We start from the raw sequence: 23,633 nt of genomic DNA, 5'->3' as shown, positions 1-23,633 counted from the left end.
AACTATTAAAAATGTATTTATTTATATTTATGATGTCCCCATATTTCCTCAAATTGAGTTTAGATTTAGTTTTTTTTTAATGCAGTTCTTTTTGGTGACAATAGTGGTGGAGAAATCGCAAATTTAGGCTCTTCTGTGTGTTAAATTGAAGACATACGTTTTTCATGTTTTTAACATTTCCTTCATATAAACAAATTTGGACGGAAGGGTTATAATCATGTGCATTTGGATGTGTCTTGTGTGTGGGAAGAAGAAATATGGAATCTATCATCATAGCCATAATGCATCAGATGCGGTTGAGACATGCATTATGAATGAGATGCTGGAAACGACCGCATGTGAGTGTGTGTTTGATGAAGCATTGTTTTGAGAAGCAGGTGCACTCAAATGGACGAATATTATCCGTCAAACTGCACCACGTGCGAGGTCTTAGCAAAAGGCTGCAGGGTTATTTTAGCTGAGGATCCTGGATGAATTAATCAGAATTTACATACCACAGATGATCGCAGGCTGAGCAATTCGCAATTTAAAACGCCATGCCAGTGATTCTGTAAATGTCGTGTCCTGCTAATGAACTGCAGTATTCTCAAATATAGCTGATTATGTTGAAGTCTAGCGTACATCTGTCATAATTATTTTACAGAATGTGGATTGTCTGATTAAAAGCTCAGACTATGTTTGGAATGAAACACTATCATGCTACTTATATTAATTATGCAGTATATGTGTATGTTCAGTAGATATTTTGTGCAATATCTAAACACATTTGTCAAAATGTGCCGTGTACAACAGACCACACTGTGCTGTATCCCGTAATGCAATGTGCTCAACTTGACCTTCCATTTCCAGTAAGATAAATGATCTCGAAGTATTGTCCATCATGATTTTTTAGTTTTTTTATTTTATTATTATTATTATCAAGAGACATTTAAAATTTTAAGTTTGGTAAAGATCGTTTATTATATTTTATATTTTATTACAATTTTAGATTTATTTTATTTTATTACAGTTTTAGATTTATTTTATTGCAATTAGATTTTAAAAAAAAAAAACCTTACTAATTTACAGGATGACGATTTTGTATAAATTTGTATAATGTGATTTGTATGGGGTAAAAATTGTATTATTATTATTATTTTTTTTAGAAAAAGTAAGCATGATGGGGGTGCACCCCTACACCTAATCTTAAGCATGTAAGAAGATCTTATGAAAAGATGATTCTGTACAAAACAATATTGTAAATACGAAGTCAAATTAACTACCAACTGGCCAAAATGTAAAATAGTTACAAACTGCCATAAGAGTGAAATGCACTGTCAAAAGATGCAAATAAAACCAAAATATTTAATGAGAAAATACTACTTCAGTTTTTCCACATAACAATTTCATGTTGAATTCATTGTGTTATTTGCCATTTCTTTGTAATTAGTTGTGAAATTTACTAGCAATTTCTAAGTGAACATTGTTTCAAATAAATTTTTTTTTTTAGTGTGGATATCATTCATACATACTCTGTTAATTTAACTAATTTGAATTGAATTGTATATAATCACATAATGCTTTCTGTTTCACACACTATTTTTAAAAGAAATAGTAGGCAGTATTCAGTCTATTCTTGCATTTAGCAGGCTAATATTTCAGTTCGCAGATAGCATTAGAAATAGTTTGCAGCTGAAATACACCAGCTGTGTTTGGTGTGGCTTTTATAAGACATCTCCCATGTGCAATGCATTGTCAAACGTATGCTAATTCAGTGGCAACACAGAGCTAAAAACGCAAACAAAGCTAGCGGAAATGTGTCGAGACAGCAAGGCTAATGTAGCAGCGCTGTGTTTGGGGAATATGGTCCTAATTCGGTAGCAGTCTCTGAAAGGCCGGCTAGTTCTAATTTCAGTATATAGTGTCTTGGGACAAGTTTTAATATATCTCAAGTACTTTTAAAGATGAAACATGACTGCAGTCAGGCGGGCTAAATTAGCAACACCATTATGCATAACCTTGCTAAAATGGCAGTCTTATACTTAGGGACTTGTGCTTTTTTCAAGCCCTAATGTGGAAAGTATTGTTATACACTTTGTTATGTAACCTTTTATATAATTTTAAGCTAAAAAAAGTGCATCTGTTTATCTAAAAAAGACCTAAAAATATGGCTAGTTTTCACACAGTCATCAAATCCGATTCAGTCCAAGCAAAGAGCACATATGCTATACAACATACAATGACTCAGGCTTAATTTCCTGTATGATTTCAGTGCATGCTAACTTTCCTCGCATTTGCAGGTACTATTTTGTGGTGGAGGAAGACAACACTCCTCTGTTGGTGACGCTGACACCTTGCGATGCTCCTCTTGAGTGGAGATTGACGTTGCAGGAGCTCCCAGAGGACCGCAGCGGGGAAGGATCAGGTATCCGAATTAAATCTCCCAATCGATGTTGCAACTCTACAGTAATTTAAAACTTGTTTTCCATGTAAACATTCTAAACTATTATTAGAAAAACTGATCTTAGATCTGTGGAACAAGAGAACATCTTCCATAGTCACTCAATACAGCTAAAGGGTTAAAGAAGACATTGGTGTCTCCTTCCATGTATCTCCAAAGGATTAAACTTGATTAGGAATCATTCATATTCTTCATAAATATGTAAGAATTCAGAATTCAGTCATAGAGGAAAATATGTATATAATATAATAAGTAAAAATGAATGTCCTACAGATGCCCCCTTGGAAAAATAACTCTATATTCATTTGAAAAGCAGCACGGCTGCATGTAAATATGTGTTTTCTGTGAAGTACTGTGGAGCGTGTCCAGTGTGGGTCAGTGTTTTCCGCCGTGGACAATCATTAGCCCTGTTAGTGCGTCAGTGTGTATTTGTGAGTGTGTGAATTTGGGCCCAGTGTAACCACACTTGGTGTGCTGATGGACTGCATCTGAATGTCTGCAGACGTAAAAGCCTAAAAGTAAGAATCAAAAAATTAAAATGGAGTGAATCTTGTATAGGGATATATAGGGGTGAATCTCATAAAACCTGTCAAGTACATGTCCAGGTGACCCCAAAATAGAAAAATCTGTAGTGAAATGTGACCTAGACATGCTTTCAATCACACAGCCGTAGGATTCCTCCCACTGTTCCCATCAACTCTGTGCATGTGTGCAAAAAAAGGTTGTGACCGGCATTCGTCTTCAAAGCAAAATTAAAAAAACTTGTTCTCCCTTTTAGCTGTACTCTGTCCTCTTTTGCCCTTCCTCCTGGTACTTTTCTCGTTTCTTCCCTTTTTCCCATCACCCTCTCTTTACATCTCTCTTTTTCCATCTGGACAGTTTCCTAAAAAATAAATCAATAAAGTTCTACAAAACACCCTTGTGTTTCACTCCACACAAATGGAGCAGCACAGCGGTTTCAGTTAAAGTGCGTCTGTTCGCGTGTCTTTGAAGCCTAATGTATAGGAGTGAACTGGGGCAGAAGCTGCTGTGTCAGAAGTGTTTGCAGAACATGTCCATGTGTGAGCTTACATTAAGACACGAGTGTCTCCCTGTGAGACGACAAGCTTCTCTGATCATCTCTGTCTTCTTGTGCCATAATGACTCCCAGGTCCTGGGTTTCCTCCTTCCTCTCAGTCTGTGGCCCAATATGGTTGTCCTGGCTGATGAAATGCAGAGACCCCCATCATTCACTGCTGTACAGTTGGGTTTTACGATTTAGATTTTTTTTTTTAACAAAACACATGTGTAATGATCGTCCTGCTACGCCGTGACTTGGCTGTGATTGGGAGATCCTGAAAGACAAATCAGTCACAGTTGATGATATCCGCCTTCAGACTCATTTCCTTGCTCACATACACATTCAGTCATTCGCAGCTGCAATAACTCAAACACACATACACACACTCTAGTGGGACTGGACCATAGGAAAGAACATTTCAAATGAGATCTCTTCAATATTTGCTTGACTCCCTTATTTAACACACCTGATTCAGATCATCAGCTTGTTAGGAGAGAGCTCCATGAACTGAACTGAGTGTGTCAGATAAGGGAGACGTACAATTTGTGCAGAGCGGGGGTCCCCAGGGCCAGGATTAAGAACCACTGCTCTAGAGTTTCAGAAAAGAGCTCAACAATGACTCAAATTTTGCTATTCACCTGTTTTTAGAGCTCTATGCATTTATATTTATGCAAACCTTGCATTCAATGGGAATCAAACCCATGACTTTAGTGTTGCCAGTGTTTAAGCCACATAAATACTTAGTGTATGTCAACAATTGTCTCATTTGGGTCTACTTTATTTCCCCTAAAGAATGGAGACACATCTGAGACAAAGTTGACATTTCAAACATAAGTCAGAACTCCATTTAGTCCCTTGAGCTACTTCTTTGCAATACACTGTTTCTCTGGTTAATTGCAGGACTACATTATAAATGAAATGCAAACAAGGACATGGAAGCATTTTTAATTGTTGTTATCTTTTTTTGAGGTACAGCAGTCACAGTAAATAAATACTCAAACACAAGTCTTTTCCCATGTTTGCGGAATATATCCACTGGGAGCCGGTCTGTGAGTGCAACGCGTGTTCATTTAGTTCTCTGGTTGACAAACATAATATTATGTTTTCTTGCCCAGCTGAATGGAGAGGGCTTGGAAAGGAACTCAAGGAACGGTAAAGCCACAAGGCATCTCTGTGTAGCTTAGAGTTCCCTGGGAAGACATAGTGAAAGTCGCCCTCTGATGCGCAGGGTTGTTTGGATACAAAACACAGCCGCCAGCAGATGAGTGGCTAACGTCCAGCGGAGCAGGTAGCACCCAGTGACCTCACAAGGATTAACACATTAAACGATGTTCTTTCCGTTAAAATGGAAATTGGTGCTTCTTTTTCCAGTGGTGTTAATTGGGCTATGGGGAGGAAGCGGAAAGTAAACAACTAGATGAGTTTTTTTGTAGTGGTGAGGGAAATGCGTCATTATGTGGCAGTTAATGTTAAACGTCTCAGTCACTGATGTTCAGAGAGAGCTTAAGTGTGTACATCCATTTGTTCAACAGTTTATGTGGCTTGTGTTTGTGTGTGGTTTAAACAAGTCATCATTCAAAATGTGCATCTCCAAATAGCACCAAGCAGTTTTCCCCCACAGAATGGGCCTTGTTTTTGATGTTTGTGGTTTGTTCTGTGGGGACACTCATTTCCCCATCATTTTTTTTTGTGTTTGTTTCCCAAGGTCTAATTTTGTGAATCTCTCTGTGTCTTTTGTGTCCCAGGTGAGCCAGAACCTCTAGAGCAGCAGAAACAGCAGGTCACGGCCAATGAGGGGACTGAACTCTTTACTTACAAAGGTAATGACGTTGAGTCGTTCATCTCCACTAGCTCCCCTTCGGGCTTGTACCAGCTGGAAATCATCTCCACCGAAAAGGACAGCAACTTCAAGATTTACTCTACCACAACTCCCGAATCCGACCAGCCATACCCAGAGCTGCCTTATGACCCCAGGGTTGATGTTACCGCATTGGGTCGTACTACTGTCACGTTGGCCTGGAAGCCCACTCCTACTGGCTCCATAATGGGCCAGCCGATCCATTACTGTGTGGTTATTAACAAGGAGCACAACTTCAAGAGCTTATGTGCAGCGGAGGCCAAGATGAGCTTAGATGAAACCTTCATGATTGCTCCAAAACCCGGTCGGGATTTCAGCCCCTTTGACTTTGCTCATTTTGGTTTTGTCCCATCTGAGAATGATTTCAAGGCTCGTTCCCTCACCACCAACAGAGCTCTGAGCAACAAGATGAGTCGCACATATATATCCAAGCCCAAAGTGGCAGACATACAGAAAATCTGCATAGGCAACAAGAATATTTTTACCGTGACGGACCTAAAGCCAGACACACAATATTACTTTGATGTGTTCGCCGTCAACACTGGCACCAACATGAGTACTGCGTATGTGGGCACTTTTGCCCGCACCAAGGAAGAGGCCAAGCAGAAGACAGTGGAGCTCAAGGATGGGAAAGTAATCGATGTTTTCATTAAGAGGAAAGGCAGCAAATTCCTTCACTTTGCCCCTGTCTCCTCTCACCAGCGCGTCACGCTGTTTGTGCATGCCTGTCTGGACGCAGTGCAAGTTCAGGTGCGGCGTGATGGGAAGCTTGTTCTTTCTCAGAATGTGGAGGGTGTCCGTCAGTTCCAGCTCAGAGGAAAGCCCAAAGCCAAGTACCTGATCCGTCTGAGAGGGTCCCGCAAAGGTGCCTCCACCTTGAAAGTACTGGCCAGCACACGTGCCGGAGGCAAGCAACCATTCCCTGCCCTACCTGAGGATACCCGCATCAAGGCTTTCGATAAGTTGCGTACCTGTTCATCCGTCACTGTGGCTTGGCTTGGCACACAGGAGCGCAACAAATACTGTGTTTACAGACGTGAAGTTCCCGAAAGTTATGGCGAAGAGCATCGGCGCCGAGGGCAGAACCAGTGTGCTGGACCGGAGAGTCGTCGCAAGTCTGAGAAAGTGCTTTGCAAGTACTTCCACAGCGCCAACCTGCAAAAGGCAGTCACTACGGAGACCATAACGGGCTTCGAGGCAGGAAAGAGCTACCTTCTGGATGTTTATGTGGTGGGACACAGCGGCCACTCAGTCAAGTACCAGAGCAAACTGGTGAAAACAAGGAAGTACTGTTAAAAAACAGAGACTCCGAAGCACAGACTCTGCACAGAAGTAAATATATTATATATATAATGAGAAAAAAATAAGTTTATTTAACTCGAAGTGATATTCTACTAAGGAGAGTTTTGCAGACTGACTACTTGCGCACAATGCTAATGCTAACGCTGCATGTGTCGCGGTTACTGAACTGCCTGTAGAGTGAGATATCAACCCTTGTATTTATGTTTACATTACCGAGTCGAGTCAAGTCGAGTCTGGCGCTCTCAGACGACCTAAGGCACCTGAAGGTTTGTTCTCAGGGGGTGCCATCGCTGTTGCTACGCAAAGAGTCCCTTTACTGCATCCTCAATGCCATGGAAATGGGAGTTTGGAGGAGTTGCGGTTCTCTTTTAGCCACTGCATGCACCATTTGTCTGCCTTATGTCTACGTTCTATTTGTGCGTTCGTTTTGGTTTTTACACCAGTCATCGCAGAGGTAGCTCCATGACTCCTTCTCTCCGCTCTCCTGCCCTGTATTAAAAACATGGTTTAGAAGACTTTTTAAAATTATTTCATACTTCTTAATGTTTTATTTTTTTAACTATTTGTTTGTTATTGACAACAGTTATTAGTGATAAAAATGTGTTTTAAATCTATATGAAAGTTAACGTTGTTGAAGCGTTTCTCCGCTGTCAGTTTGTGTGTGTATAATCTCAGTTTGTGAATCTGGTATGTGTAAATGTGTCTCATCTCTGTGTCACATGTACAGATTTTCTCTACCAATATTCATGTACATAAAACACTAAATATAGACATCTGTAATCCCAGCAGTTCTGTGTTTCTCTGCCAGGATGATGTATAGTAATATATAGATATGAAGTAAATCATCTTTCACATGACTCATAGTCAAGAATACTCAAATGATTTATTACGTTTGCCAAAATGTGCAGTTTACAACAGAGCACACTGCATGGAATATCCCACAATGCAATGCACAATGTTAGCCGCAAGGTCTTTCTTGTTTATTTGATTGGACTGCCAAGATTTAAAACATTTTAATTTGATAAACAAAAAATGCTAAATAAGTTTATATTACTAAGATGATAACTCAATGTCACTTTCTGTATTAACCATGCACAAAGTTTTGTGACAACAGTATAGCATACTACTGCTATTTCTTATTGCTGCATGACACATTCTGTTTCACACTAGTAAGCAATTGCAATCTGCACACAGCCATCATTTCTAAGTTTGTAAAGTGAGCAAAATAGTAATATAATTAAAAACTTATTTTAAAAGAATACAACTGTCAAATTAGTACTTTATTGTACAGTACATGTACTTACAGTGTACTTATACAAGAAAGTACTGGGTATTATATGGTGACTACATGGGTTACGGTTAGGTTTAGGGATAGGTTAAGGTTTAGTATCTAGTTATTACCCAGTTATTGTAACTGCTATAATAACTACATAGTATGTCACGGAACAGGACTGTAAAATAAAGTGCTACCTGCATTTGCATATGACGTATTTACACAGCAAGTATATTCCCATTATCTTTATCATTGTTTATCTCTCTCTTTCACAATCACTTGTAATTGAAATATAGGGTTGAATTTTTGCACAATGCTCAAACCAAACTGTACTTCTCAGTCTAGCGTCTTTCCTGATGAGTTGGGTTTGAGTCCCCTTCACAGCCTGTCAATCGCTACAGACATGGCAGAACCTAGCCTGTCTTAAATTAGCCTCATTGTTGCCCTTCGATAATGAGGAAGAGTACTAGGAATGGTGCGGGAATGGATTGGGAATGCTTGAGGCAATGGTTTGGGAATGCCATGGATGGCCCTTTACAGAGAGGCTAATGTGACCAGTCAGCAGGTACTGTGTGCAAAGCTCACAGAAAGATGGTCATTTGGAGAGTGAATGTGTTTTTAATAAAACCAAAATTCCCTGGATCCCAAGACAATCAAAAGAAGAGGTGGCCAAAGCATTCACATTTTCCTTTTTTTTTTGTTTCTTTTCTTTTCTTTTCTTTTCTAAACCAAACCAAACCCTACTGAGTGGTCTTGCTCACTGTCTGTATAGCCATTTGCCTTCTAAATATAGAGTCCGTACTGAAATAAACCCTTATAATTGACTGATTTAGTACGCTAGATTGGTAGCTACATTGTGCATCACCCAAATAGTGAAGCACATGGGAGACATCCTCACACAAACCACACCAGAGACTTTAAAAGAGTTTGACATTAGGATGTTGCTAAACATACCAGAAACATAGAATAGCATACTAGCATACTATTCTTACTGTTCCATATATATGCCAAATTCGGCTACAATCTGCACATACACATGTATGTAAAGGCAGACGTGAATGTTTGGTCAGTTCAGCAATATCTAACTTGTACTTGCGTTATGATCTGTTGGGTAGCTAAAACCATCTGTGTTTACAGCCTTAATAAGCATAAAAATACATTGGACACACAACTATTTTATAAAATTGCAATTCAATTAAGCAATGTTTATCAAAACTTTTAAAAACTGAATAAAATATTAGCATATTTATTATAAATGTTGTGAGTAATCAGGTGCTCCTTCGAAATTGCATCTCCATAGGATCCTCAAGTGATCCAATTGGCTTAAAGAACTTTTAATGGGTGCTCTCTTTAGCGCCAGGTTACAGTTATGATATATCTAGTTTGAACTACATTATAATGAAAATGAATGTTTGTTTTTGTAAGCTTACATACTAGCATTAGTCTGATAGCTTAGCTGATACTCTGTGCATTCATCTGTTCACAAAAATCTTTATTTATTAAGTTTATGAAGTGAAAGAAATTACATTATGTCCAATTTGTTTTATTATGCACTATAGAGTAAGCAATTAAATATATGTTTTTAATAAATTAATTTTGTAATTAGTAACTATTAATGATAGTTGAAGACCGAGGAAGGACAATATTTTTTCACAACACCAGCATTTCTCTCAGCTTTTTTGAATAGATCATTTTACTGAGCTTGTCACAATGCCTTCTAGAATAGCTTTATTTCATAAAGGATACCTAGCTAACAAGGAACGTTCTCACAACTTCACTAATGTTTCTTCATTAAAAGTTCTATAAATGCACAAAACATGGAACATTAATATTTGATATACATTCTCATAGCGTTGTGAGAAACGTTCTTATAACAACATTCTTGTAACGTTCTTATGATGTTATTTGTACTTGGTGAATGTTCTCATAATGTTGAGAGAAAACAATTTTAGAATGTTATATTTTGGGTAAAAAATGAAATTAGTAGAATGTTGTAAGAACAATTTTAGTAACAAGAAAACTGGATATTTTAATGATCTTAGAACATTAAAAACTTTGAAATAACATTATATTTTTGGGTGAAAACAAAGCTATTTATACTTATTAAAACAAATACTGGACATTTAAACGTTTTAGAAACATTTCAAAACAATGTTCCCACGACGCTTTTATGACCTAAATTTGTTACCTGGGTATGTCTTATGCTGCTTTAGTATTTGGCCAATAGAAGGTGTCTTAAAAAGCAGCATAACTGTACTGCATATTGAACAGTCTTGGCATTGGTTGCACATCCATACTTTAAAATGCTATCAAATTGGGCAGCTCATTAGACTTTAGAACAGAGCTTATGTTTGTCTTTCGAACACGTATCTTTCCCTCCCACTCTCTCTCTATCTCTCTCACACACACACACACACACACACACACACAATCCATTTACCTCGTTGTATCCTCTATTCTGGAATTCTTATAAGCCACGGTTGCTGCATTTGGCTGCCAACACTCACTCAGAGTAAAATGATAACAGCACAATCAAAACAGGTCTTCTCTCTGTAAAAGCAGTTCACATTGGTGTCGTAAAAGAGGAAAATACTCAAATACATAGAATAAACGGTTTCTTGCTGGCCGACGGCTCTCCAGGGACTATAAAAGGAGAGAGATGTGGTAGTTAGGGGGAAGAGTTAGAGATATACAGCCAGAGAAAACAGTGAATGAAATAAATATAGAGGGATGGAAGCCACATTTCAGAGTGATGGGTTTCAGCTTTTAGCGCTGAACTTTGTTCTGCTCTTATCTGATTTTCGGCGTGTGTGTGGTTCTGTATGAATGCATGTATATGCATGGCTTGCATCCCAGTTTCTTAGAACTAAGTGACACTTTTGAAGATAGTTTGTGAAGAAGGATTCTGAAGTAACTCTTTCACACACACATATCCACATATAAACTCTGTTTATGACACTTGTGTGTGATGGTGCTCATAAGACAGAAATACTGATACCAAGGTCTCACCAACCGCAGTCCTGGCAGCTCCTCTGAGGTCAGACCATCTGTACCTAAAGACCTCCTCACGAGGATCAAAAACCACCATCAAAACTCCCTCTAAAGTGGTTCACCATCATGACAAAAATGAGAGAACAATAAATACTGCTAGTTTGGCGGATACTTCACAAAACGCTTCCCAAGCTCTCTTTTTGGAGGTAGGGTGGTTCCTAATGACTTTAAGCTGACATGATTTCTGGGTATCATAAATAATCTTTCAAGGTAAGTCAATGTACGTAGCTGTAACTCTTAAAAATAGAGTTTCCAATTAGATCCAGATCCAGAAAGTCTGATGCCACAGGAGTTTATTGATGTACTGCCACATTTTGTGTCAGATCTGTAGTCAATGATTCACATGTGTCATGTGACTAAATGTGACATGGTAAGTGATACATGGAGACATAAACTTCAAGAAAAGTCACTATATCAAAATAAAGCAATAAGCCCCAAGAAGCCGTGGTTTACAGTGAATTTATAACAGCTAAGGGGCGTTGTTAGGCATGATGCGAAGCGAAGTCCTTAGCTGTTATAAATTCACTGTAAACCATGTCTTCACGGGGCTTATTGCTTTTATAAAACGGTTATTCCATATACGTAGTAAGGTTTCACAGAATAAAACAGAGCAAATAAAGTGTAATGATATTAATAAAAACAGTATTCTTCCACCAAACAATGTAGCTCCTCAGAAACAGTTGTGGTTGCAACAAAGTGGTTGCTGAGCGACACACAGAAGTAAACAAAGGTGTATGTTTGTGGAGTAATTTACAACAGCTTCGAACGCGGCTCAACCAATCAGAATCAAGGACCGGAACTCTCCGTTTTATAAATCAAGTTTTTTTTTAAATTTACATTAGTGGTTCTATGAAGAACCTTTAACATCCATAGAACCTTTCCATTGCACAAAATATTTGGAAAATGTATAATGGAAAAAGGTTATTGAGATTATTATAATGTTCTTAACTCTAAGAAAAAAATGGTTATTTTAAGAACTGTTCACTGAAAGGTTCTTTGGGGAACCAAAAATGGTTCTTCTATGGAAACACTGGAAAAACCAACTTTTGGAAACACAGTGTATATGCCACCTTAAAAGTAAAGGTTTTGCACTTTACACTTACATTTGAAGAATCTATAATGAAACATCAAGAACCTTATAGTGTAGCTCCAGCACTGTATAATGCCAAAAATATTGCTGAACCCAAGAGTCACTGAAGAACCCTTTATCTTTAAGAGATTATACTAACTATTATTGTCTCTGTCTGAATAAAGGGAGTAAAAATGAATAAATGGAGACAGCATTTTGTTACGCCCTCATAAAGGGTGGTCTGGTGTCTGTGTTGTCCTTCATCAGATGTCTGTTGTTAGTGGCAGTCGTTTTCTCACGCTTTATCTTCACTCTGATCTCTCTGTCTCTCAGGACTATTTCTCTACCCACCCTCTCGCTCTCTATCAACGCTTCCCATCCTGATGGCCCTCAAGAAGCAGCGGGGGCTTGACAAAGTCAAACACAGTAACGTCAGCAGTGCAGGACAGGCCAGAAACAGCATTCATTGGGATGTTGGTTTGGAGTGAGGTTTGGATGATGGAGACACCTCAAGTTTGAAGAGATCGGTCAGTATCAAGTTTTCAGAAGTGTTTCTGAAATATGGTAAAATGCTGGGGAAAATCCTCCATGAAGGTGGTTGTGTGAACTGCCAAAATGAGGTTTGTCTGCAGAGAAAATATTTGCACAAAGAAATAGAGACCCTGAGGAATGAGAAAGAAAGAGAGCTTTTTTTGGAGGTACTCAGTGGTCTGTACTTCTGTTAGGATCTGCTACCAGCCTCAGTCTGACTGGTTGTGGAGTCAGCAAGAGATGCAGAAATACTTCAGTTTGGATGATTCCGTATTATAGACAACACTATCATCAAGCTAAAGTTAGGATGAATTGCTGTGGATCCATTACAAATGACTAAAGTATACTTTAAGCAACACAATACAAGCTTGTGGTGACATTTCAGCAATATATTATGTTGCTACTTGCATTTTTTGCAACACTTTTAAAATTGACACTTAAACCGTGTTTAGTTCTATCCAAAACAGATCAGCATGAATCTGGCAATGTTTTATTACTTCGGGTGTAGTACATATCATGCCATTCGTGTTTGAAAATGATGTAGCTCCTACACTTAACCCTATGCTAAACCTAACTGATAGTGTAAACAAAAGCAAACAAGATACAAATGTATTTGCTATGAAGCAACCATGCCATTTTAGCCTGTTTTCTTTTGTGCTCTTTTTCTGACTTGCATCGAATGCAATGCTTTACCAGGTGTGCTACCAAGCAAGTTTACTATGTCAAAAATGCCATATGAAGCTGGCTGTATGATGCAAATGATAAAATGTAATAGTTTTCAAATCATGCACTATGGTAAAAGTCATAAAGTCAGTATTTTGCAAGGAATTGTGTGAAAATAAGTATGCCCTGTAATCATAATTTGTGTGAAAAGGAATAAAAGTTGGTGGTTTGCTGCCACTAGTGTTCACCTCAGCTTAAAACAGCAGTGAATTGTATAGGTGTGTTTTTAGAGCTTTGCAAAAACATTTTTCCAATGAGACTAGGTTGATTTTAAAGAAATAGTTCACTCAAAAATAAAATTGTGTAACCCTTTTATCATTCCATCCAAACCCATATTACTTGTTTTTAAGAATGTCGAGACTACTATTTTTCATACAATAGCAGTTGACCAGGATCTGTTAAACTCCAAAAAGGAGATATAAAAGCAAAAGCTTGTGATTTAAACCCATCATCTTTACTTATTCTGGGAAAACAGACAAAATATGAATCACTTTGTTAATCAATATTTATTTTGGCCCAATCAATACTCTTTAGAATAAGCATGTCCTTCCCCCAATACCACCTGCCACTGACTAAATCATGGCTTTGCTGAGCTGTGATGTAAACTGATGTCAATTGGCTAGTTACACACACTGTTGAGCTGTTTAGTTCACATGCGTGTGTGTTTGGGTGTGTGTGGTCAGCATGTGATCAGTCACTCTAGCTGAGAGAGTAAAAGTTGATGTTGATGCTCAAGTGTGTGTGTGGGTGTGTGTAGGGTCAGGTCAAGGGTCACTGAGTCCTAACCCAAGGGTTACCGGGGGTCAGGGGATGGAAGAAGATGGGCCACACAGAGATCACTCTCACAACTTCTGTCACTCCAAATACTCTTCATCTCTTCAATGCATTCAGTAACCTCTCAAAGACCCAATGAAAAGGTCTGACACGCAGTTTTTTTCTCTTTGTTGACGTATGTCCTATATAGGAAGTTGGGGAGGGCTGTATTGATGAGCTTGATGGCCCTTCATATTAGACTTTCCATTCACCTTCGTTCAAAAGCATCCAAATGTGGAAGGAAAGTTGATTTATTTATTTATTGACCTTGCAGATTTCTTTAACCATTTTTTTCCACATTTTTTTTGTTCTGTTTCCTCAAAAGAGAATAATATAAATATGTGTATTTATTACAAGTTAATTTATCATACTGATGGCCTCAAACTTGATGTTAATGACACCAAACACCATTGGTCCTCATAACTGATCATGCAGAAAGTTGAAATTCCTTAATGTACTTTACTGAGGTGAGTCTGGAAATGACCACCCTGTACACGCAATTCACGATTGTACAATCTGTTTACTCGCACAATTTACCCACAGACACTGGTTTTAGTCTAATGGCCATTGGTCTTAAGCCCTGTGTGTCTCTATGCCCATTTTCCTCAGATGTTCTCAGCAGAAACCTGTCTTTAACACATCCAGGTTGGTAGAAGGACCATTACACAGCATCTAAACATGTGAGGCACACAAACAATGAGCTGGGATTGTTAACGGCAACTTATATTCACATCTGTCCTCCATTTATTGCGTTTATAAAGCATTAAATCAAATAGATTATTAAAGAAAACACAACGTGTACATGAAACAGGGACCACACAGACAGACTAGAGGCTAATGTTCATACTGAGGTGCATTAGCTCTGTTTGGAAGTCAGATGTAAATATAACATGTCAGTAAAATGGAAATGTTCATTTAATTTAATGCTGTTATATGTTTAAATCTGGACCATCGCGTACATTAATAGGGTCTGAGGCGATTTTGTTATGGGATGTCCCCCGGTGAGTTATATAACAGATATAACAATATAACAGAGACCCTTAGTGGTCTCCCTTTGTCACAGAAACTGGTTGTCCCCCACAAATCTTAATAAAAAAAAAATAATAATAAAATAAATAAATAAATAAATAAAGCATTATAAAATATGTAATGTACTGTATTATTATTAGTTACACGATTATTATTTTTGTTGATATTATTTGTAGTATGCGTGATTTTTGTTCAATTTCGTTTTTTCTAGAATAATATAATGAAATTTCCCGGGAAAGTAAAATATGTAGCTCACGGCAACAAACTTTCCACCAATCAGATTGCAGAAACTAACTCCGTTACTGCCACTAGCGTGGAGTTTCAGAAACTTTCCGCCAATCAGAGCGCAGACTCGCATTCCCTGTCCGGCCAACAGCCAATCGGAACGCAGAGCCAGTCTCCTGCACAGACAGTAACATGGAAGAGCAGACTGGACTGAGATTTCCAAACACAGCGAGCAGAGAACATTAAAGCAGCTCCTAACCTGTGTTTCCGAGCGCCTTTCGTCTGTTTTGTTTTGAAGAAAGTTTTTTTCTGAAGTAATGAGAATGTTGGGCATGTATGTGCCGGACAGATTCGTGCTGAAGTCCTCCAAAGTTCAGGACGGGATGGGGCTGTACACTGCCAGAGCAGTCAAAAAGGTTCGTGCATATAAAACAAACTCTCAGCATGAAAGATAAAGTATGCGTAGTGCAGTAATAAAACCGCTTATTTTTTAGCCTACTGTTTTTACTCTGCACATAATGTATTAAGTATAAGCGCCTGGTTGTAGTTGCATTCCTCTGTGTATGTGCTTACGTGTGCTGCCACGTCTCTTACAAACAATCACCATGGTAACCATCGTTTCCGCCAAAAATCCATCATGCCAACCACCATTTCCGCTATAACATGCAGACTGTGGGAACGTGTTACTAGCTTCCTATTAGCCTCCACTGGCTTTTAAATAAATACATACATAATATAGTTTACACTATTTGAAAGAGAACTGTATTAACTTGTAACTTTTCAGAAAAAAAAACGTTTTTTTAAACTAACAGTAGCCTAAAACGTGCACACACACATATGTATATATATATATATGTATATGTGTGCACGTTTTATGATTTCAATAATAAGTATTTTTATATATATACATAATTACACTTACATAAAAATACTTATTATTGAAATAATATACTTTACAATAATATACTTAAGGGCAAACTAAATGTAATGATTTCAGAAACTTAACTGCATGTTATTTACAATTAAATGAAAATGTGTTAAAGTTAAAATTTATATTAAATGCAACTAGTTGAACTTAGTAGTGCTTTTTGACCCACTGAATTGGAATTAATTACGTCAATATGGCATTTCATTATTTCTTTGATTATCTTTGAAATATGGTTTAAGTGAACTCAAATGTACTGACAGTCATTTATGTCATTTCTGATGAAACTTGTATGTCATGCGTTTAAATATGTTTTTAATGGTGAAGTTGCATTTTAGTACATATTAAATATATTAACTTTAAATGTAATATCAAATAACATACTACAGTTAAAATTATAATCAAGTCCTTTACATGTGCTTTAGTATGTTAGTCAACACATCAAAATAAGTGCACTTATTTAAAGCATGACAAAAGATTATTAAACCATAATGGTTTAAAGTATGCTTAAGTGTGTTAAGAAATGTAGTCATGAATGTATTTCCTTTAAGTACACTTAAGTGACATTTAATTTAATCAATATTATATTAGTATAATTTAAGAGTACAATTAGTACAAGTACATTGTTTTTTTTATTTTTTATATATACTTTTAAGATTTGAAATACACTACAATTGCACATTCAGTAATGTATGGGAACGTATGAAATATGAAATAAACTGAAAAAAAAATCACTAAGAACTTGTTAGCGAATTTCACGATTATTTACAAAGAAACATTCAATTATAAACACATTAGGCTAAATGACGGAAAAAGCATTTTCTTGTGAAACATACTCCAATAATAATCTTTTTTATTTAAAAAAAAAAGTGTATATACTGTATAATTGCAGTGTATATATAATCTGTTTCTTAATAGGATTCAACCTGGTATCTTCCGTTTCACTTTCTTTGCTTGTCTTGATTTTTCAATTCGTCAGATCTTAATTGGGTCAACTTGCCAAAAGCATTCACAACATCTGCGTAAGCCTTAGAAAATGTCATCTGAAGATTTCAGACCATTTTATGTTTTGAAACTGTATCTTAACGTGTCTGAGACTTGACATTAGTGCTGGGTGATATACCGGTTCAAACGGTAAACCGCAACAAGTGCATAAGCAACGCATACAGCATTGTGAATTGAGAGTTAACTGTTAACTTAACCTGCTAAGATCACAGGTGTTGTGCCGAATTCCGCACCCCTGCCAGATTATGCACCCCCTAGTATTGGTAGGTTTAAAGGTAGGGTCGGTGATTTCGGAGAGGCTAGCAATATCAAGCTAGCTTTGAATTATGCTCTCCCTGCATAATCACTCCCCAAAGACACGCCTCCTCAAAAACACATGAACATGCACAGGCAGAGCAGAGGCTAACCAGTGACACGATGAGAGACGGCGTTGGTGGAGGGTTGAATGCAGCGCTGTAAGATTACCTCATGTCTCATTCACCGGCGAGAAAACATTACAGTTCAAAGCGCATAATATTATAATAATAACGCCTTCCATTCTCGCTCGGTCTGCAGTAGCGTAGGGCTGGACGATATGGCCAAAATTTATATCACGGTATATTTCTTAATTTCGGTCGATACGATATAATTCCGATATCGATATGAACACTATTTATCTGAAATAGAAATCTTTTGTAACATTATAAATGCCTTTATCATCAAGGATCATGTGACACTGAAGACTGGAGTAATGATGCTGAAAATTCAGCTTTGATCACAGGAATAAATTACATTTTACAATATATTCAAATAGAAAGCAAATTTAAATAGTAAAAATATTTCAAAATTGTACTGTTTTTGCTGTACTTTGGATCAAATAAATGTAGACTTGGTAAGCAGAAGATAATTCTTAAAGGGATCATATAATGCTGTGCACTTTTACAAGTTTGAACTGAAATGTGTTTTGGCAGTGTGTGTACACAACCACACTATAATGATAAAAATCGTTTTAGTTTTTTGTGAATCTACTAAAATCTTTACCCCTTTCTCAAATCGAGCCGATCTCAGATGCCTGTCTGTGTGACGTCCCTCCCACGATAGTTTGATTGACAGCAGTGTTTCAGCACAGACTGGACTGGCGTCTTACCTTAGACCCGCCCTGAGTGAGCTGTCATCAGTCCACCGTTGTTTCACCGCCGGAGCAGATGTAGACAAGAATGACTCCTAAGCGATTGAGGTGTTCTGTTGTTGGATGTAATAATGAACATAGCAGCCGTCATTTACTCCCGACATCTGAGCCGCTGAACTCAAAGTGGATTTTGTTTGTTTCTGAAGGGAATGCTCCCCCGATCTGCCTAAATGCATCTATGTTCGCGTGAATAATTCGTGATCCAGCTTCACCTCCAGAAGAAGTGAGTATAGGGTTTTTTAATGAATCTTTGCCTTTCACCTTTCCTAATAATGTGCTAATTAGCAAGTTTCACGATGAATGCAGCTAAAGTAAACAGTCCCTCAGAGAGCGGCTCGGAAGAGAGGGGCGGGGTCAGTAGAGCTCATTAACATTTAAAGGAAATGCTACAAAACTGCATGCTCTGAAAAGAGCTGTTTTTGAGAGGGTAAAAATTTGTTTTTTAGACTACCATTGAAAAATTTTAACCAAACTATGATACAGACTTTTCATTTCAAATAGAAAGCACTTATTTTAAATATTAAAAAATATTTAATATTTTTTCAACATTTTTTCATAAAATATCACTGCTTTTGCTGTATTTTGGTCAAATAAATGCAGGCTTGGTGAGCCGAAGAGATTTCTTTAAAAAACATTAAAAATCTTACTGTTCAAAAACTTTTGACAGGTAGTGTAGGCTGATTATTCTTATAGATTAAAACAAATGTGCTTCAGCCAGGATAAAGAATAAGAAAAGTGCTCTGAGTTGCTGCAGAAAACAAAAAAATTGAGCAACAACAAAAACATGTTGCTGGAGACACCCTAATGAAAAAAAAATGCTTAGTATACTTGCAGCCAGACTAATTGTCAGTATACTTTAAGTGTGTTAATGATTAGTTAACTTGAAGTGTGCTATTTTGGAACAGCTAATTTTGTACTAAGTATATTTGAATTGTAATTAAACTCATTACAATAAATACATAACTTCAATGACAGACAGACACATTATTAACAATTCAGTGTTTATTTAAACCTCAAATGGTTTTAGCATTGCCAAACATAAAATGCACCAACGATGTTTTTAAATAAAAAGAACGCTGAAAGAAACAAACATAAAAAATAAAAACATTTAGCAACAGCAGCAACACACAAACTTCACTTTTTTCCTGAATTTGATTTTGATTTTTTTTTTGACTTTATTCCGAACGTAAAATAAATACAATAAAACAAAACAAAAACAATACAACACAATTTTAAATTATACATGTCCAAAAAATATTGCAATTCTATAAAGAATTGTTCTTTGTTACACTTGCGCCTGATGGCCGCTCACACATCAGATGCACTTGTGTGTGGAAACTAACCTCAAAGTAAAAGAGGTAAGGTCAGAGGTCATGTTCATACAACTTTTTCTTTTTACTACATCAGACTGTAAATCTCCTGTATTAAACCCGTACTACTTAATAGAATGAACATAATGATTAGCGGTGAGGAATTGTATCAGTATGTCACGTCAATATTGCTTCCAGTGTATTAGTCAAACATACAGTATACAACAGAAGTGAGTACACCCATATAGCATCACTTTAAATCACATGATACAACACTATTCAAGTTGAAAAGAATAGTATTTATAGTACAGGTCAGGCTAAATTGTAATGTAGACACATGCATTTTCTGTAAAGCTGCTTTGAGAAGTTAGTGTACTCTAAATGAGGGCATAAAGTGCAAAAACAGCAGCAGTGCACTGACCCTAGACTTGGTTGACATCACCTCTCCGTCTTCAAAGACAATCAAAACATCCAGTGGGTTCCCTCGTGACATTTCCTCTTCCTCCTCAGCAGCAATGATGGGGACTGCTGCCTTCTGCACCTGCTCAGGCTCCTTTTTCTAAATGCATTTAAAAAAGTGTTAGTATATGTCACAACAAATCATAAAATTAACCCTTGTGTGGGAAGACATATTTACATTTTCATAAATGAAAATAAAGGTGTGCAGGATCAGAGTAGTGTTTATTCAGTAGGACCTGCAACGATGTTTTTAAATAAAAAGAACGCTGAAAGAAACAAACATAAAAAATAAAAACATTTAGCAACAGCAGCAACACACAAACTTCACTTTTTTCCTGAATTTGATTTTGATTTTTTTTTTGACTTTATTCCTAACGTAAAATAAATACAATAAAACAAAACAAAAACTAAATGAAAATAAAGGTGTGAAGGATCAGAGTAGTGTTTATTCAGTAGGACCTGTGCCCATTTAAAACCCTGTAGTACTTTTCAAAAACTTGTAGTAATTTTCACAACATGTCTTCCAGAGCTGTCGGTCAACTGGATTTAATTGGGAAAAACTTTCAGGGGTGTTTCAGCTGAATGTTCTTGAGTTTGAATATAATTTTTATTAATAAAACATCCAAATAAATATAATTTAATAAATATAAATAATAAATCAACACAACTTTATACAAACCCAAAGCAACTTTAAGATAAGGGCAAGTGGAAATATACCACAAAATACCTTTTTTTGTAATCCATATTAAGAAAGCCTACTATAACTAGAACTTTCAGTATTCTTAAGCATAATGACTCTGAATTTTGTGCTGCTACATTTGCAAAAATAGCAATTCATCCAAAAATGAATTAATGTACTTAAAAAAAACTTTCAGAAAATGATGGTTTACATCTCGCATAACAGTAAAACCTTGTTTATGTATTTATTTGATTAGCTTTTAATTAGTTATAATAACCTATAGCCCTATACTCTATACAAACATATTTTCTCCAAAAACATTATTTGTTATAAGTATTTGTATAAGTCTGTTCAACATGATGCAGTCGTGTTTGAACAGGAAACCTGATATAATGATGTTAAATCAAAAGGAATTGTTTAAATAAAGTGAACAGCATTACATTTTTTTTCTCAGTGAGCAGTGTTCTTTATCATTCCTGTAATAACACGACTCTTTAAAAGAGGATCAATTCTGTTGTACAGTTAAGTGATGGAACATTCTGTGAAATTATGACCCTGGTGGCTTTCAAGTGTGAGGATGGGGCATCTTCTGCATCCAAACAGATTGTTTTAGCTAAAGAGCTTTATTTCTCCATACAATTTATAATGATATGTTATAATAATGCAATGATAATATTAATGCAGAGTGAGTGAACTTCAGTTTTTGGCCATGCAATACAGACAGTGTTTACTCAAAAATGTGACTACAAATATACTACGACTTCAGGTTATTTATATCGGAAATGTGTTTAAAAATCATATCACCGTTATTGAAAAAAATTATATCTCGATACATATTGATAATGAATTATCGTCCAGCCCTACAGTAGCGTAATGGAACACGCTGATGACGTATCATGTCTGCGCAAACATGGTGCGCAGAGGTATGCAAATATATTTTGACAGGCAGGCAGGACAGCCTATCTTAATGTTCAGACCAAACATTTTGATTGATTTTATGGTCCTATTCCTTCCACAGACGATATAGCCTAAGCAAAGCATTTTTAGCCAGCTGAAAATGCCAGGCGCTCAGCTGAAAAGGTTTTTTTTTTTTTTCAGTTGAGACGCTTTGGTTGCTATGATACTGAATATTGGTAGAAGTAATGTGGCAGACGCATCGTGAATGACATTGCAAGCATTATTTTTCATATCAATATTCATAGTAGTCCGGGTATCCCATCTAATACAGACATGAATACTTGTTGACAAGCAATATTGACGTCTCCTCCATTGTTGTTTAGCCGTAGTACAAGCAGGGTGTGACAGTTGGTCAGTGTGGTATTAGTCCTGCCCCTCTTCCACTGTGATTGGACATCTGACTAAAAAGTGACAGTGATGAGCGCTGCTTTTTACCCAAAGTTGAACATTCTTTAACTCTCGGCGCCGAGAAAAAAACACCCGAGCGCTCAGCGTGAAAAAGACGCTCAGTGCTCGGCACGCTCCTGGCATTTAAAAAAACGCAGTGCTCCCATTGAAAACAATTGAAAACATACGCCAGCCTCGGGAAAAAACACTTTGGTGGACACGCGGCCAGATTATTGTTGTTTCATATTCACAGCATGTTAAAACATCACACTCTTACTTGATCTGGACAAACCGTGTATCATTAGAAAGATTAAAGACTCCAGCTTCGATATTTGACCACTGTTTATGATAAAACTCAGCTGCAGTGATAGTAATTTCTTCATTTATGTCAGGAGTGCAAAATAATCAATCAGTAATGTATGATATTTTGAATACAATAACAACATGCATTAATATTCAGTCACGTCTGCTGCGCTTTATTTGTGGTCACATAGCGTCACTGAACAGCGTCCATTAGAGCTTAGAGTCCAAAAGTGTGCATACTTGTAGACATATTGATGTATTTACACGTTTACTTAATATTTCTTTAGACAGAATCGCAATTTATATACATTTTGCCACCACGAAGTGTCGTACACTTAGGGCTGCACGATTAATCGAATGCGATTGTCATGCGCATCTTGTCAGTAAAGCCGGTTCTGTGATCAGTAGTAAGTCTCCAGCACGTGCTTTCAGATGGAGCAGCGTTTACTATGCAGAGCCGTAGTTCACTGACAAGCTACGCAAAATTGCATTCATAATCGCAGACGATTTAATCGCGCAATTATGAAATCGAAATATTCACGATAATGAAAGCTGTTTGCGTAGCTTGTCAGTGAACTACGGCTCTGCATAGTAAACGCTGATCTGAAAGCACGTGAAAATACCACATTTAATAACATGTTTTTACTCCAAACTCACTTCATAACGTCTGTCGAGTGTTTGAAATAAATCCTTCTGTGAGATGATGTAGCTTCTTACACAGAATAAGGCACACAACACATTTCATAGAATTCCAAGCAGTGATAAAGGCTATGTCGATTAGCATTGCATTATTATACTTTATTATAATAAAAATTATAATAATACGAACTCAGATAAACCATATATTGTCGTAGTCGTGTGTTTATTAGTCATGTTGAATTAATTAAAGCAGTTAAATCTTCTGTTTATTCAGCAACCGTTATAGGCATTTCCTGGGTTTCTTCTGGCATTTTCGGTTTATTTGGAGTTTCAGCGCGAGAGCGCCCTCTGGTCTTCGGATGGAGATTTACTGCTGATCACAGAACCGTGCTTCACTGAAAGATACGCATGACAATCGCAACTTCTG

General features: G+C 37.0%; 2 protein-coding genes across 2 annotated transcripts in view; both read left to right on the top strand.

Moving 5' to 3' along the window:
• LOC107669702 (protein NDNF-like) overlaps positions 1-7,440 on the top strand; it is a 20,742-nt gene extending 13,302 nt beyond the window's left edge. Inside the window, exons 3-4 of the mRNA XM_016462054.1 lie at positions 2,280-2,404; positions 5,246-7,440. Of these exons, the coding sequence (XP_016317540.1) occupies positions 2,280-2,404; positions 5,246-6,654 (1,534 nt within the window). The 3' untranslated portion in view covers positions 6,655-7,440. The remainder of the gene's footprint in view (positions 1-2,279; positions 2,405-5,245) is intronic.
• Positions 7,441-15,562: 8,122 nt separating this feature from the next.
• The window catches only part of LOC107669703 (PR domain zinc finger protein 5-like), a 96,911-nt gene continuing 88,840 nt past the window's right edge, over positions 15,563-23,633 (top strand). The window contains exon 1 of the mRNA XM_016462055.1: positions 15,563-15,790. Coding sequence (XP_016317541.1) covers positions 15,692-15,790 — 99 coding nt within the window. The 5' untranslated portion in view covers positions 15,563-15,691. The remainder of the gene's footprint in view (positions 15,791-23,633) is intronic.

This window comes from Sinocyclocheilus anshuiensis, unplaced genomic scaffold, assembly GCF_001515605.1.
Source record: "Sinocyclocheilus anshuiensis isolate Anshui unplaced genomic scaffold, SAMN03320099.WGS_v1.1 scaffold416, whole genome shotgun sequence".
Taxonomy (NCBI): Eukaryota; Metazoa; Chordata; class Actinopteri; order Cypriniformes; family Cyprinidae; genus Sinocyclocheilus; species Sinocyclocheilus anshuiensis.
Note: the sequence above shows the minus strand (reverse complement) of the source record. Positions and strands in the feature narration are given on the sequence as shown.